Source organism: Thamnophis elegans, chromosome 1 (assembly GCF_009769535.1).
Source record: "Thamnophis elegans isolate rThaEle1 chromosome 1, rThaEle1.pri, whole genome shotgun sequence".
In the NCBI taxonomy this organism is placed as follows: Eukaryota; Metazoa; Chordata; class Lepidosauria; order Squamata; family Colubridae; genus Thamnophis; species Thamnophis elegans.
The window spans coordinates 68598615-68614396 of NC_045541.1; the positions used below are offsets into that span (position 1 = coordinate 68598615).

Genomic DNA, 15782 nt, shown 5'->3' on the forward strand with positions numbered 1-15782 from the left:
ATACTGCATACCACTTCAACTTTTATACTCAGAAGGACAGAGTTCCCATCCAAATAGAGGGTAGAAATTATTTTGGATGCATGCAGGAAGACATAATTATAAAGATGATAAGCAGAAACTCTCTACTATTTAAAAAAAACGCATTTTTCCTTTTCATTCTGGGCAGTAAAGGGCGGTGTCTGTGAGTAGAACTAGATGACAGAGACCAGGTTGACTTTCTCAAGAGGTTTTATCAATGGCTTGCTTTTCTGAACTATTTCTAAAGGTGCTTCCATTTGCTGTTTTGAGCTTTTGGGGCCTATAAGAACTGGGACAGCATGGACTCAGTATTTATAAACTTTGGAATGTACATTATTCAACTTCAATATGTTATAGATGTTAATAAATGAATACGATAATATACACCTGTTTCTTTATTTCTATGAAGAAATGTAAACCTCAGATACTACCTACACTGTATTGCTAATATTACCTTGTCATTTTCAAATCTCAGCAGCGTCATTTCTAAATATTCGGCATTTAGCCTTATGTGGGATACAGTGTAATAGACTCAAGTGCTCAGTTGTCATACATGTCTCTGTCTGTCTCTGTCTCTCTTCTCTCCTCTCCTCCCCCCTTCCCCCCGTTCCTTCTTGTTTTCTGATGCTGATCACAAATTCATCACTATTATTTTTTGCAGAACGGCCGTTTCTTGGGCAATGCTGACTTGGAGAGACAGAAATTCTCAGAATTAAAGCTCAACGGGCCACAGGTAGGAAAGGAAACTAAAAACTTCTTTCTGGCAAAGCTTGCAGAAAACTGTGAAGCTGTTTGGAGAAGATCTTACATAATTGGTTGGAATCTTAGCAAAATCCAAAAAAAATTCAAAAATAAAATTTGAAGTCTTATATGGATAAAAGATGTGATGGACCTTGGTGACTAAATGTATGAAAACAAAATCCATGATCTTCCATTCTTTTTTGGTGGCTTGCTATTTGACTAATATATTCTTTAAAAAGTAATAAATGCAAATTATAACCAGAGTTCTAAAGTCTTAGTCAAGAGAGTTTCAGCATGTATCACTGAATTTATGTGAGTTTTCTGTGTGAGTTTTTTTATATTATAGTGGGTGCAAACAAACATTAGGTAGCAATTTGTTGCTTTCAGAGGCTTGAGGATAAGAGATTTTTACAAATGGAGTCTTAACTGTAAGAAACGACTTCTTAGAATATTGTTTGCACAGAAATAGATTAATGGGTTTCCCCCTCATTGCCCTAGGACCATAGTCACCTCATATATAGCACCATTCCCAGGATGCAGGATCCAGGACAAATTGTGGAAGAGACATACACCATGGAGGAGGACCCAGAAGGTGCCATGTCAGTTGTTTCAGTAGAGACCTCAGATGATGGGACAACCCGTCGTACAGAGACCACGGTGAGAGTCTAGGGAGAAGTGGCGAGTGTGTTAGGCAATCTGTCTGGGAGGGGTTCTGTAGGGAAGAGGTTGCCAGATGCATGGTATTGAGTCACCTGTAATAGCAAACAAAAGCATATAACACAAATAATGCTTTTCTATTTTTTGTCACTGGCAGCTGTCTTTCTATAGTGATCTGAGGTATCTTTCACCTGGTGATTTATTCAGTTTATTATTTCAAAAGATCAGTGCAGACATAATATAGAACGTTTATTAAGTACAGAGAAAGCTGCAATATAGTTGCTTTTAGACCCATTAGTTATGCTTTCTCAGTTTGGTTGGAGTTAACTATTGTGTTGGCATAAAGTTGATAATCAGTATGAGGAAACCATTAATAGCAGATCTGAAATCCTGGAGGTGTTTTTGACTTGACATGAGGAACAGAGCATGTGATCCTGCCAACAGCTCTTAACTGGTTATGCGTTTGGTACTCTTGCATTGTGTGAGGTGTAGTGGGATTCTAACAAACACAGAAACAGTTCTGCAGGTGTTTTTATTGAGTGAAAAGTGTTCAATTTAATTTTCCTGTAGTCTGGGAATTTCAGGGATCAGAATATTTCCTGGAAATGCTATAGAACAAGATAATATTTGAAGCTGTATATAAAGGGCGTGACTTGAGACAATAGAAAGTAGTGTCCTGTGGAATTAATGATTAAATGCTCTGCAGCGCATGAGCAGTGATACCCACTGTGCCCTCAGAAGTACTCTGAGGTGACAAGGAGATGCCGGATAGCTCATTGTTACTATTCTGTAGGTGAAAAAAGTTGTGAAGACCATGACCACACGTACAGTGCAGCAAGTTGGCCCAGATGGGTTACCTATTGATGCCTCTCCAGTTACCAACAACTACATCCAGACCATGGATAGGAATTTCAGGAAGAACACAAACGGTGGCCCTGGGGCCTACATGACCCAGCCAGGCACGGCTACCCTTCCACGAAACTATCACTACTCAGATAGTTATGGGCGGCCCTACGAAGATAGCTACCATGGCAGTGAACACAGCTACGGTAGCCTGTCCCGAGTCACTCGGATTGATGAGCGCTACCGACCCTCCGTGGATGGCTACAGGGCTCCCAGCAGGCAGGATGTCTATGGTCCCCAACCGCAGGTGCGGGTAGGGGGAAGCAACATGGACTTGAACCGCTTCCACGCTGAGCCTTATGGGCTGGAGGATGACCAACGCAGCATGGCATATGATGACCTAGATTATGGTTCAGTGCCAGAATATGGGACAGCGAGGCGGACTGGGACACCTTCTGATCCCCGCCAGAGACTCAGGTAAGAGGATAAGTAGCATATTTTAGCCAGCCTTGGAAATCTTTTGATGTTTCTCCCATGCTTTAGAGAAGAATCTAACTACCCTTGAAAAATTGATTGTAGTACTGAGTAACAGTGACATTTCTAAAGCAACCAGGACATTCTGGGATAAATTTAGTGTGGTACCGTAGACGGCTGTTAACTAGAGACTATTTGTGTATCAAAAATTCTTCAGGGGAATGAATATGTTTGCTCCTTCTCTTGTAAGTTTGCATGCAGGGAAGGATTACATCACAACTATGCTGAGCTGGTAATTTGTTTCAGTGACACAGATTGGTGTAACTGAGTCTCATTCCCGCTAATATGATAAATCCTAGTCCAGGCAAGCTGCATGAAATTGCAGGTGGGGAAAAGAGGACTCCAATAATAGAAAAGGTTCAAGTAACAAAAAGAACGCAAACCTCCAAGCTTGTATTTTAAGGAGCTGTCTAGTCTGCTTCCTAATATGCCTGTATCAAATGCTGCTCCATAAGAGATCCCTATCTTCTAAATACCTATTTGCAACCTTAAACAGCGCAGCTCAAACTTTTACTATCCTAATGAGTACCAGATTATTTTTAAACATACAGGGAATCTCACCCCTCACCCCCCTGTTTTTTTCACAGCCCCTTTCCCCCTGAAAATAAAAATAAAACTCTGGAAATAGTTAGCACTCCCCAACCCAATGAAAGGTACTGGTATTTTCACCTTTTTTTCTTGCCTTCATTTTTTTAATGGGAAAGATTTTTGTTCTAGAACGGTGGGTTCTAAAATGTTTGGATTTTGCGACTCTTTTACATTCTTAATAATTAATGAGGATCTGAGGACTGCAGTTCCTACACCTCAGGACAAAATAGCATAATCAGAAGCTTTCTTGTAATGGGCCTCTTTTGCTGCTGACTTTTCATCTAGGACAGTGATAGCTAACCTTTTTCTCCTCGTGTGCCAAAATTGTGCTAGCGTGCATGCGTGCCCACAACACAATGCGGCCACAAACCCCTGTGCATGCGCCCGTGGAACACCCCCCCCCCGGGAGCTTACTCTACTTCCTGTACCACGTGGGGGAGCGCATTTTCACCCTCCCCAGGCTACGGAGGAGAGTGCCCAGGAACCAGACTTGGCGATGGGCATCCCCAAGCCAGCCTGAAGTGAAGTCAAGAGCATGGGATAATTGGTAGTAAAATGTATGAAATTAGCCCAGATTAAAACTGCTGCAGTTTGCTGTCAGTTTAAAGGGAAAAATACCATTTTAACATCAAAACAGCTGAGGATGACTTGAGGTGCCTCACACATGTATTGGAAACAAAATGACTCATGGGGTTATGGTAGAAAATCTTGCCAGGACATGTTTGTCCTATGCTTAGATGAAAGTGAGGACATAGACTACGGTCAGACTATATAGCTCTGTTTTATTATCATGTTGACAGTTTCTTTTGACTTCAACTTTGTTTTTCTAACTTGTCAAACTGACAAAATGAAGAGGTTTGTTTTTTTAAAAAACTTCTGCGGTTTCAGATTTGAGAAAAATTAAAATCTTACTGTAAATGCAACTAGGAAGTGTAGTTAGCTTCTGACTGAGCTGTACTTTTACATTTCATAAATTTACTGAACATGAGTTGTATTGAATTGTTTGTTCTTAAAATAGCGAAATGAACTTAGATCAGGTCAGGAAAAAAAATAATATGGTATGTATTTATATCCCCTGCACTCCCGATTTCTGTTTCCAACAAAAATAAATTTTTTTAAAATTTTCACCTTTACCACAGGTATGAGGTTTTAATGCCATTGACAAGAAAATATCTCTTATCCAGGGAATAATGTAACACACAATCCTTCATGTGCTTACACATTCCACCAGATGCATCCAGACATATAAAACTGAAAATATTAGGCCACGATGAACGAGGTTGTTGAGTTCTGCTTGAAAAAGCTTTTTTAAGCTTTTTCTTAGGCTTGATTTTTTCCCCCTTTTGCTGGATTGTGGCTAAATCTTGGATACAAGGTCTCTATTTTAGACCTCAGCTTTGCACTTACCCAAGACGCTCCCTTTATCCTCATCCGAGTAAATACTAGTTTACTTTGTGGAGGAGTTGTAAAAATTACAAGTGTATGCAGGAAGTATTACATGGCTATACAAATAATATCGCAGTACATCTGGTAGTGATAACATGACTACTCTTCTTTTTGATGAAGTCTTCTGTGCTAAAGGTGGGTTATAGCAAGAGAAGGGTATTTTATACGACGGTTTGGCAATGACTTACTGCTTAAACCAGTGTGGGCTTGCTATGTGAAGATAGATATGATTAGTTCACAGGAGGGGTTTTCTTTTACCTCTTTTTCTTTTCTAAGGTATGGAATGATCCTGATATCTTGTTCAGTATGAGAAATCTGTTTATCCTCTGGGCTAAAATTGCTTAACTTAGATTCTTAACTGGTCTGATAGCTGCTATGGGATCCTGGGAATATGAATTTCCATTAAAAAAAAAGAACTAAACACTCTCTTAACTTGCTAGCTTGATCCACTGCAGAGGCTTAAATTGTTCCACCTAAACATTCCAAAAAAGAGGATGTGGTTGTGGTTTCTACTGAAATGGGGCAATGCAATAGTAATTATGGAGTACAGCTTCCATTTCTCCTGTGTATTTGAACTGCCATCCCTTCTCTAATGCAAGTTTATGTCCCTTGCCTTCCTGCCTGTCTGTCTTTCATAAGTATGGTCCTGAATTTTCATAATCTGATTAGTCTGCCCACTCCTTCCATGTTACAGTCTTCAGCTACAGTAAATTGCATAAATGTAAGGCATGCAATAGAGGACACGGTGGCTCAGTGATTAAGACACTGAGCTTGTCAATCGAAAGGTCGGCAATTCAGCAGTTCAAATCCCTAGTGCCACGTAACAGGGTGAGCTCCTGTTACTTGTCCCAGCTTCTGCCAACCTAGCAGTTTGAAAGCATGTAAAATGCAAGTAGAAAAATAGGAACCACCTTTGGTGGGAAGGTAACAGCATTCTGTGCGTCTTCCACATTTAGTCAAGCTGGTCACATGATCACGGAGACGTCTTCGGACAGTGATAGCTCTTCGGCTTTGAAATGGAGATGAGCACCCCCCCTAGAGTCTGGAACGACTAGCATATATGTGCGTGGGGAACCTTTACCTTTTAAGGCATGCACTGTCTTCTATAATATCTCTGCTTGACTTGCTGCCCTTTGAATGGAAGCATTTCACGTCCTAAGGTATGCATATACCTTAGTTGCCTAAGTTGAAGTCTGAAGTAGATGAAATTGCCTTGTTGTTTGCTTGCCATTTATCCATTAGTCTCCATTCCTATAATTGCCTAATGTAATATTTAAAAACCAGTAAAGCATTGGAGTAATTTCCCTCTAATCTGAGTTTGCTGGCTTAGATTATGGTAACCTAAGGCATCTGGAGAATATCAAGTTGAGAAAGATTCTTGAGCCAATAACAGAATCAGATTTTAAAAAGCAAAGAGATTGAAAACCTGCAAACCCATCCAAATTATTGGTTAACAGTGTTAGAATATTTTTATAGCAAAACCAGATGCAAGAGGGAAGATTGGTGGTTAGGATCACATGAGATTGTCCAATGTATGTAATAAGTGTCCACAGTCTGTAATGGTAGTACCAATGGAGTAGATGTTCAGAGACCCAGTAAGCAAAAGGACTTCCCCCAAGGTAGCAAAGAAAATCTTAAATCTATTTTTTTTCAGAGCTGGGGAGAAAGCAGCAGCAAAACAGAGAAATCTCTGAGAGTTTAAATTTTCCTCCGTTATTGAGAGTTTTTCTTCCTGTGTGCTCAAAGTGAGGAGAGGATGAGCCATGGGTAGTATTCAGTAGGTTCTGACCAGTTCTGGAGAACCTGTAAATACCAGCTCTGACTGGCCCCTGCCCCCATCTATTCTCTGCCTCCCGAGTCCCGGCTGATCAGGAGGGAATGGGGATTTTGCAGTAACCTTCCCCTGCCACGCCCACCAAGCCATAACCACAGAACTGGTAGTAAAAATTTTCGAATCCCACCACTGGGATGAGCCCTTGTGGCCCAATAGCCTTTTGGCTTAAAATGGCAATGAACAGCTCTGGAAAGTCAGGGTACAAATTGGGAAATCGGAGAAGGATGAAAAAGGTTATCCTCTCCTTTCCGTGACCCGTCAAAAGCGCGAACGTCATAAGCGCGCCGACAACACCGCAGCGCTAAAACCGCGATGTCAAAAGCGCACTGACAACAGCGCGCCGACAGAAGCGCGATTTAATTTAAGGTAAGATTTACAGTTAGGTTTAGGGTTAGGTTTAGGGTTACATTACAGCGCGCTTCTGTCGGCGCGCTTTAGGGCTAATTAGTCACTCATTCGTTGCACGGTTTTGACACCGCGCTTTAGACACCGCGGTTTAGTCAGGCGCGCTTTTGTTGTGCACGCATTTGTGGTGGAACCCTCCTTTCCTCTCATTCTTATAACCCTGGTCTGAATTTGGAGTTTTCCTCAACTGACTTTCTTGATACACTTAGGTGGTTATTCCTAATCATAGATATCCCAAACCACACCACAGTTTTAGTCCTGATTTTCTGCAGGGAAACTTCATGCACTTCCTTTCTATAACTGAAGGTTGGCATCAGTCATTAAAGCTGTTGCCAAAGAACATATGCAGCTGTGAAGCAATTACAGTAGCAAAGACTGTCCTGAATTTCCCAATCACTATCTTGGCAAGGAGAATCGCACTAGCTGCACTCAGCAAAGAACTCTGCAAGTAATCTGGAATCTCTCTGTATTCAATTGAGTAGATAAGATCCCAAAATAACCAACTCCTAGAGACCTTGCAGCAGCTGGTTTCTGACAAAGTCCGGGAGAAGGATTATTGCTATTATCATCATATGCTTTCTTGATACTGACAAAATAAGAGGAGCCATTTCCATTGGTTGACAGCTGAAATGACCTCTGGGGGCCTGTCATTTCCATGTGTTTTAAAGCCTGAAAATCATGTTTTGATTTTCTGTTGTGAGTTACCTTTTAAATAACTAGTCCAACCTCAGCCGCATGCTGAGAACACTCATCCGTAATTATTTCTTTTGTGATTCATGGTGGCCTTGATACCTTGAAAATACTTGATCTTTGGTGCCCTCCCCAACATTTGAATGGATGTAATTGGCATAAGATCCTTGTCTAACAAAGGTTTGGCTCCATTTTAGACCTGTGAGAGGCAAACTTCTTGTTTTATAGGATGATGTCAAGATAATCCTAACCATTGCTTCACTTCATTTGAATTGGCATCTCCTTTCCCTTGTGCCATGGTACGAGCATGATCTAGATCAGGGCTTTCAAACTGGTGGCCCGCGGGCCAGTTGTGTCACACGCTGGCTACGCCCACGTCCAGTTTAGTGAACTGAAAAAAGTCCCGATATGTCACATGATGACACCATGACAACACCAGTTTGACACCCCTGAGTTAGGTGAATGTATATCGACACATCTCATATCCAAATTGAATCATGAGTAACTCTGTTGGACTTCTCTATAGTTTTAAATATTGACATGCTTGCTTGAATGGATTTGGGGAGGAGATTCTTTGAGATGGTGCTGTGGAGATGGATATTATTAGACATCTTAGCTACTGGCACAGAGTGTGTGACAGGCAATTACTGTGAGAGGTGGCTTGGAGTTCACTGGCCAATTACATTGACTTTCAAGTGCCTCTCCATTTCCATCTAAATTTAGAAAAGTTGTAGGTAACAATAAGTTGGATGAGACCCTATTGTAGTTTTGTGGAAAATAGGAGACAGAGGTATGTTTGCTGCCTTAAGTTGACCAAATTAAAAAAGAAGAAGGATAAAATAACAACTGGCAAATTAAATCTTTGCTTGTGTTTAGTAGAAAAAGGGCCAGGGCTTATTAATCTGTCTTGGGTGGCATTGCGTTCCCTTTGAAACCCAACTTGCAGTTTAAATATATCCTAGTTCAGACTTTGCTATGGATATCTGTTTAATTGTGTGGGCAGGAGAAGTGTTTTTGCACTTCAGCTAGTGCACAATCTGTACCTTTTCCTGGAGATGTTGTGTGAGTATTATAACCCAAAATCTTCAGTTGCATCTTGATTGGACAACTGTAAGCTGCTTTGCTTGAGTCTTTCGCTAAAGAGTGCTCAGATCTTCTGTTGGCTGAGAATTCTCCAACTAAACTCCGGAACATTGTAGGAAGCATGTGATTCCATCACAATAATTTTAATAGCCGGTTATGACCTATAAAGTTGTATGGGAGCCAATGTCTAAATGACTGCTCTCCCATGCAAATTAGCTTAGATTTTATTGAAAGAAGCTTTCAATTTGAAGCTTTCCTTTTTCCTTTCCCCTGACATCTTTGATAGTGCTTAATAGAAGAAGGTCTTCCTTTGGCTTCTTTTCTGATGACCTTTTTATAAACAAGCAGAAATATGTGTTGCTTAGACTAGGGTTCAGTTCTGTCTCATTTCCTTATAGGCACTTGAACTTGCTGTTTTTTAGACTTACTCTTTGGAGGATTTCTTTTGCCATCTGCTTTTTATGCTTTGCACGTTGCATTTTATGGCTATCTGCCTTGAGTACTCATTTGTTGGAAAAGGCGGGATATAATTCAACAGATTAAAAATGCTTCAAAACTCTGGGTAGGAATGAACTCTCTATTGAACTGATACTAATGATGCTGTTCCTTTGGTTTGACCAGAGTCAATGATTAAACAACCTGCAAGTCTTTATTATAATAGAAAAATGTCATTGGTTACCTGTGACCTTGGTATAAAAATTGCTCCAATGGAATCTACATAGGTGGATTTTGACTTCTAGCCAACCATTGTGAAACCAGTGTGCTGGGTACAGACTGATAAAGATCACAGGGATCTTTGGAATCTGAGTATTTCTTGCAGCTGGCTCTTTCTCTCTGGCTTTCCCCTTATTATCCAGACTGGAGCTTTGTATGTCTGTGTGTGAGCTTGTATGCATTTTTTTTCCTCCTCCTGACTTTATGGAACGTAACTGGTCTGATATTATCTTAGCTCATTTGTTATGAGCAAGAAACTGTAAAAGGATAGTGATTTGGTAGTTTACACAAGAGAGCTGTTAAGAATTTCTCTCATGCATAGTATCCTCTATTTTTAATTTTTCATGAATGTTGGAGATCCGCTTTTGGAGAATTCTGCCAAAATTCTTAAGAATACACAAAGCATTTGGGAGATAATGGGCATGGACAATAAGTCACGGGAGAGGATTAATTTCCTCTTGCTTCCACATTGTTCACATCTCGAAGAGGGCAAGATTGCCTTGAAACAATTTCCCAGAACAGCTGCCAGGTCCAAGTGGTTTGCTTTATACTAGGCTTAAAAACAACCCCCCTCCCCTCAGCTTGCATTTGTTGCAGGGAGCAGAATACTATATGCTTACACTCGGTGATCAAGAGATTAGGGAGAAGCAAAGGACTCTGTATTTGTGTGGGTGGGTGCAGGGCTTCAAAAATAACCCAGAACTATGTGGGTATCTTGTATGGACAAGTTTGAAAGATGGAAAATAATTGTTAACCGTCATTGTCTGTCTCTCAAGGCACCTGGAAAACTTGCAGTCTGGTTCAGAGGTCTTTAAATTCCCTTCCTTCAGGGACCACTTTTCATGCTGACTTGTCTGGGGGAAGATTTCAGAGAATGCTCTCTCTTTAGTCCAGCTGTGAGTGACAGCTCTTAGATTCTGCTGTTGCCGCAAATAAACCACATACAGGTACAAAGCTCTTCTACGGTTATGAGCCTTAAAGCAAGTAATTCTTTCTTGAAAATCCTTTGTTGTCACAGATGTTGATAGAGAACATTTCAGGAACATAACTGAAAGTTAACATTCCGAAGCAATATTTCAGAACCCCTCACAGAGCGTTTACAAATCAGAGCCAGCTATACTAAACTAGCCAGGACAATGGTTTGACTTAGTATAAGGCAGTTCCTTGTGCTGTCAAGAAAAATTAGCGAGGTAGAACAAAGTTATTTATTTTCTTTAGCTTATCTTATGACAAAGTACTTTATCTTGGATATTTTTCAACCAAAGATCAAGAGGCAAACTGATTCCAGACAATTTATTGTTGAATTGCCTTGGCTTACTCAGGTTTTTCAAAAAAAAGTTCACATGACATCACCCATCTGGAATCCTCTTATATTTTTCCTAAATATCATGGGATGTCTTACCAAAGAAACTGCAACTTTTCTGAAAATTGCTGAAGAAAATGTGCTATGTAATAAGCCATTGGTGTAGATGGCTTTGGTATTTACAGTACTTCTGTGTTTTTAAGAGGTACGGTTTTGGTGTAGGCAGTTATGTATTGTAGCTTATCACACATTTGTGGTGGGCTATCATTTCATTAGGGATGTGGTGGCTCAGTGGCTAAGACACTGAGCTTGTTGATCAGAAAGTTTGAATCCCTAGCACCACGTAACAGAGTGAGCTCTCATTACTTGTCCCAGTTTCTGCCAACCTAGCAGTTCGAAAGCAGGTAAAAATGTAAGTAGAAAAATAGGGACCACTTTGGTGGGAAGGTAACAGTGCTCCGTGCGCCTTCACCATTTAGTTATGCTGGCCACATGACCATGTAAACGTCTTCGGACGTATGAATTGATCAGGGCTGCACATTGTTGTAGCCTGGCCGCTTCCACCACTACCAGTATCACAAAATGTTTGATCGGCTTACTTACCATCGGATCGGAATCTTCCTCCCTGTCACTTCCACTGGTGTGGAAGAGCGACGGCTCTTCGGCTTTGAAACAGAGATGAGCACTGCCCCCTAGAGTCAAGAACAACTAGCACATATGTGAAAGGAGAACCTTCATCTTTATCATTTTATAATTTTAAAATGATGTTCTTTTCAATGTTATAACTTAAATAGTATTAAAAAGTTTTTTGGTTATTCCTTAAGAAATCAAAATAATAAAAGGCCACTTATGTAATAGCTCATAGTTTTTAAACTTAAACTAAGGAAAATTAAAATTACATTAAAATTAAAAGTGTATTATTAAAACTAATGAACTAATATTTCTAATGAAATATATTCACTTTAATATTTCTAATGAAATATATCCACCTTAAAACAGAAAAGGGGAGATCTAGTTCTAGTCACTGTTATTTTAGTAAAGTAGTTAATGCTGAAAGAAGAGCAAGAGTGTCTTATAAAAAGTCTTAATAATGGGAAAACTAACTAGAAGGCATGAATCACTTGCAATCCTAGGTGGGAGGTAGGGATTTCACTGTTTCAAGACTGCAGGTTTCATTATCCAAAACCTGAGAGTGAAAATATTGGCAGATATTTTATTCAGTTTCGTGCTGCAGCTGCTACTGGCTAAATAGGTTGCTTTGTTTGATCAGGGACTTCCCAGTCCTCTTCTAGACAACTGGCATAACACACAGCTCTCCTCCTTAGCTCAAAAAATGTCAAAGAGCAACCTGTTAAAAAAAAAAAAGGCACTCCACCTCCCAGCCCAATCCAATGTTTATGAACTCTGAACTTGAGGCAGATGGTGAGTGAAGGCAGCTTTAGCTATATTTCCTTGGTGCTGCCCCTGTGCGGGCCTAAATGGCAGGTATAACAGGTGGTAAGCTGAGGAATTGCTGGACTCTGCTGCGGAACCAAAACATGGAATGACATAGTCCTGATATGGCCTTTTGTCACTTGAGTAAAAGGTTAGACAATTCTTCTGTTCAGGACAGATAAATGTCCATTCTGTTAAAAGTCAGAATCAAGTTGGCAGTCTTTTGTTCTAATATGATGTCAGCCTGGCTTCCTTCATACCTATTTACATGGTAGCAGCTCCTAGCTAATTTTAAAAGAATGTAGAGTAATCAGAAGGCGATAAGATACCAGGGACTAAGTGCTGCTATGTACACTGATCAGCTTCTGTGTTTGAGCAAGAGGGAGGTTGGACGGAGTTTTCATGCTCATAGTCAGAAAGGAGAGAATATAACTTGAGTTGAAAGACATAATTCTTTCTCCAAAGGCCAAGATCTCCACATGCATAGCTCTGTTTCCAACAGTATTTGAAGAAATTAAAAACCTCAATTTAAAATTGTGGATCTACACCAGTCCTCTACTTACAGTCATTTGTTTTGTGACCGTTCAAAAGTTGAAACGGGGAAAAAGTCTCATCTCATTCCTTTTTGCAATGAGTCTTATTGGTCAACGCTAAAAACACTAAACTTTTTTCATCACCTGCTGAATTGTCCTTCGTGTGGAATCTTGGCTCCTTGGCTTAAATGGTAGCCTGAATGAGAGGGCTGCCTTGGATATGTGTACATAAAATTGCTTAGGGGAGTTCCCTGAAAAAGAAGCTGAAATATCTAGGAATTTCAGTTCACTAGGCCCTGTTATCACCTCTTAAATGACAATTAGTATTTTCCTGAGGCCATGTGACCATTCTGGAAGAGGCAGGAGTCCTTTAAGGAGATACCAACGTTATACATATTATACATATGTCCCCACATCAGATAGAAAGCATCTTTGGATTCAAATACTGTTCATCTCTAGTGATGAGATGATGGTGCCTGAGGCTTACCAGGGAGTGTGTCATTTCTAATTCTGATTGCAAAGGTGTCCTCATTAGAGAGTTAGTAGGTTAGTATTGGCATTCCATTATTGTTCCATCCTTACAGTGAAAGGATGAACTTTCCCTTTTCCTGAAGCACCTTTAAAATGACATCATTTTGCAATTTCTCCCCTTCCCTCCTCACCCTGACCCCAATTTCTGCATTATTTCACTGGCATTTCCTGGGGTTTGTTGTTTTCTCGGCAATCATTCTCTAAAGCAGGGTGAATGAAGCCTTAAATACTACAGCCTGCAGAGGCCTTCTATAAATTATAGTAGAGAAGCTAAATTTGATGTGATAAGGAAGAAAATTACTAAATACACACTGAGTCTTACTATCCTGAAGGCACAGCTGTTCTCTTGTCGTTGCCCTGTCTTATTCCCCAATATTAAATAGTGAGACATGCAGTCTACTAGGTGTGACACCTTAAGCGAGAGTCATTTAATCATTTTTAAAGCGCTTAAGTAAAGTCTACTGGCGTGCCTCTAAAATGTTCTGGTACGTTATTATTTACACTTGGATTGTGTCACGTAAAGATCCAGTGTCCTTGAAATGTCATCTAACTTCACCTACCTGACTTGATTGCACAACAAAGAAAGCATTGCAGTGTCGGAGGCCTGCCTGACAAGAAGGCTTTGTTGAACGGCTTTGGTATAATTGGAGCAATGGTGAATAGGCCGGATGAGGTAGAAAGGGTCTGTGGTGGTTAGGCATAGATGACATCTACTTGCCCTCTAGTGGTCAAGTTAGAACGGCACCTGCTCAGAAGAAAAACTCTGTTGACAACATCTAATTCAATTACATTTTCATTTTTTTCCCCTAGGCCCAGAGCTTGGCTACCTGTGCAGCCTAAGCCAACTTTTGGGCCTGTTCCCTCTGCTTTTTATTGGGCAATGAGGCAGGTTGAAGGAAACCTGCCTGCACTCCTGCCAGGATTAGGAGAGAAGATCATGCTGAATTTCTTTACTGCCATGACCCAAGCATGAGAGATGCTGCTGGAAAAATAGCTCTCAGAGCATAATCTTTTAGGAATGCTCTTGGTTTTAGAGTGGATGAGGTTGGCATTAGTAATCACTAAAGGTGTGCGTTATTCAGATCCAAAAATGCAGCATTTTTGGGGATGCAAAAATGCAGCATCTTCAGATACAATGAGGATGTGGATATCATCCTTATTCTATCTGACGGCGTTCCCTAAAGGAACCATACCGTTTTCTGGGCTCATAGTTGCATAGCATTAACCATTAGATCCTCCCATGCTACGTAGCATATTGGACAGCATGCTTGCAGGCTTCGGAAAATAGGAATTTCAGTTCACTAGGCCCTGTTATCACCTCTTAAATGACAATTAGTATTTTCCTGAGGCCATGTGACCATTCTGGAAGAGGCAGGAGTCCTTTAAGGAGATACCAACGTTATACATATTATACATATGTCCCCACATCAGATAGAAAGCATCTTTGGATTCAAATACTGTTCATCTCTAGTGATGAGATGATGGTGCCTGAGGCTTACCAGGGAGTGTGTCATTTCTAATTCTGATTGCAAAGGTGTCCTCATTAGAGAGTTAGTAGATTAGTACAGAGCTCTTCTCTGGGGCATTGTAGCTGTGGCCTTGATAAGAGATGGCTTACCTGGCCGCTTACTTTCTTTTCTGTTTGCAGGAGTTACGAAGACATGCTTGTGGATGACTTAGGCAGAGACCAGTATTACTGGTCCCCAATGGGACAACCTGATAGAGGCAGCCAAGCCAGTCTGGACAGCCTGCGAAAAGGAGGCCCAGCCAATTGGCGCCAGCCTGAGCTCCCCGAGGTGATAGCTATGCTGGGGTTCCGCTTGGATGCAGTCAAGTCCAATGCTGCAGCCTACCTGCAACACTTGTGCTACCGAAATGACAAGGTGAAAACAGATGTGCGCAAGCTAAAGGGTATTCCTGTACTCGTCGGGCTACTGGATCATCCCAAGAAAGAGGTGCACTATGGGGCATGTGGGGCCCTCAAGAACATCTCCTATGGCAGAGACCAGGACAACAAGGTTGCCATCAAGAATTGTGATGGTGTCCTTGCTTTAGTGCGCCTGCTCCGAAAGGCACGTGATATGGACCTCACTGAAGTCATTACAGGTAACCATTGCTGGCATTGCCCACAGAGAATGGCTAGAGATGTAAGGGCCTTTCTGACATACAGATATGTTTTTGAATAACATTATATTTTCCACCATAGGGACACTCTGGAACCTATCCTCTCATGATTCAATAAAAATGACCATTGTGGATAATGCCTTACATGCCCTCACGGATGAGGTTATCATCCCACACTCTGGATGGGAACGAGAGCCCAGCGAAGACTCCAAGCCCCGCCATATAGAGTGGGAATCAGTGCTCACCAACACCATTGGCTGCCTTAGGTGAGCTGGATCTATGCTGTTATTACAAGGACTCTTGA

At 41.0% G+C, this 15782-nt stretch overlaps 1 protein-coding gene across 8 annotated transcripts in view; it reads left to right on the top strand.

The window, feature by feature from the left end:
• Window positions 1-15782, top strand: part of CTNND1 (catenin delta 1) — a 72176-nt gene that overhangs the window by 30070 nt on the left and 26324 nt on the right. For 7 of the 8 annotated variants that reach the window (XM_032219226.1, XM_032219250.1, XM_032219212.1 and 4 more), the window contains 5 exons: window positions 680-751; window positions 1258-1416; window positions 2210-2736; window positions 15003-15460; window positions 15561-15744. In XM_032219226.1, coding sequence (XP_032075117.1) covers window positions 680-751; window positions 1258-1416; window positions 2210-2736; window positions 15003-15460; window positions 15561-15744 — 1400 coding nt within the window. Of the gene's footprint in view, window positions 1-679; window positions 752-1257; window positions 1421-2209; window positions 2737-15002; window positions 15461-15560; window positions 15745-15782 lie in introns of those variants that run through there. The other variant, XM_032219264.1, reaches the window with a different exon arrangement.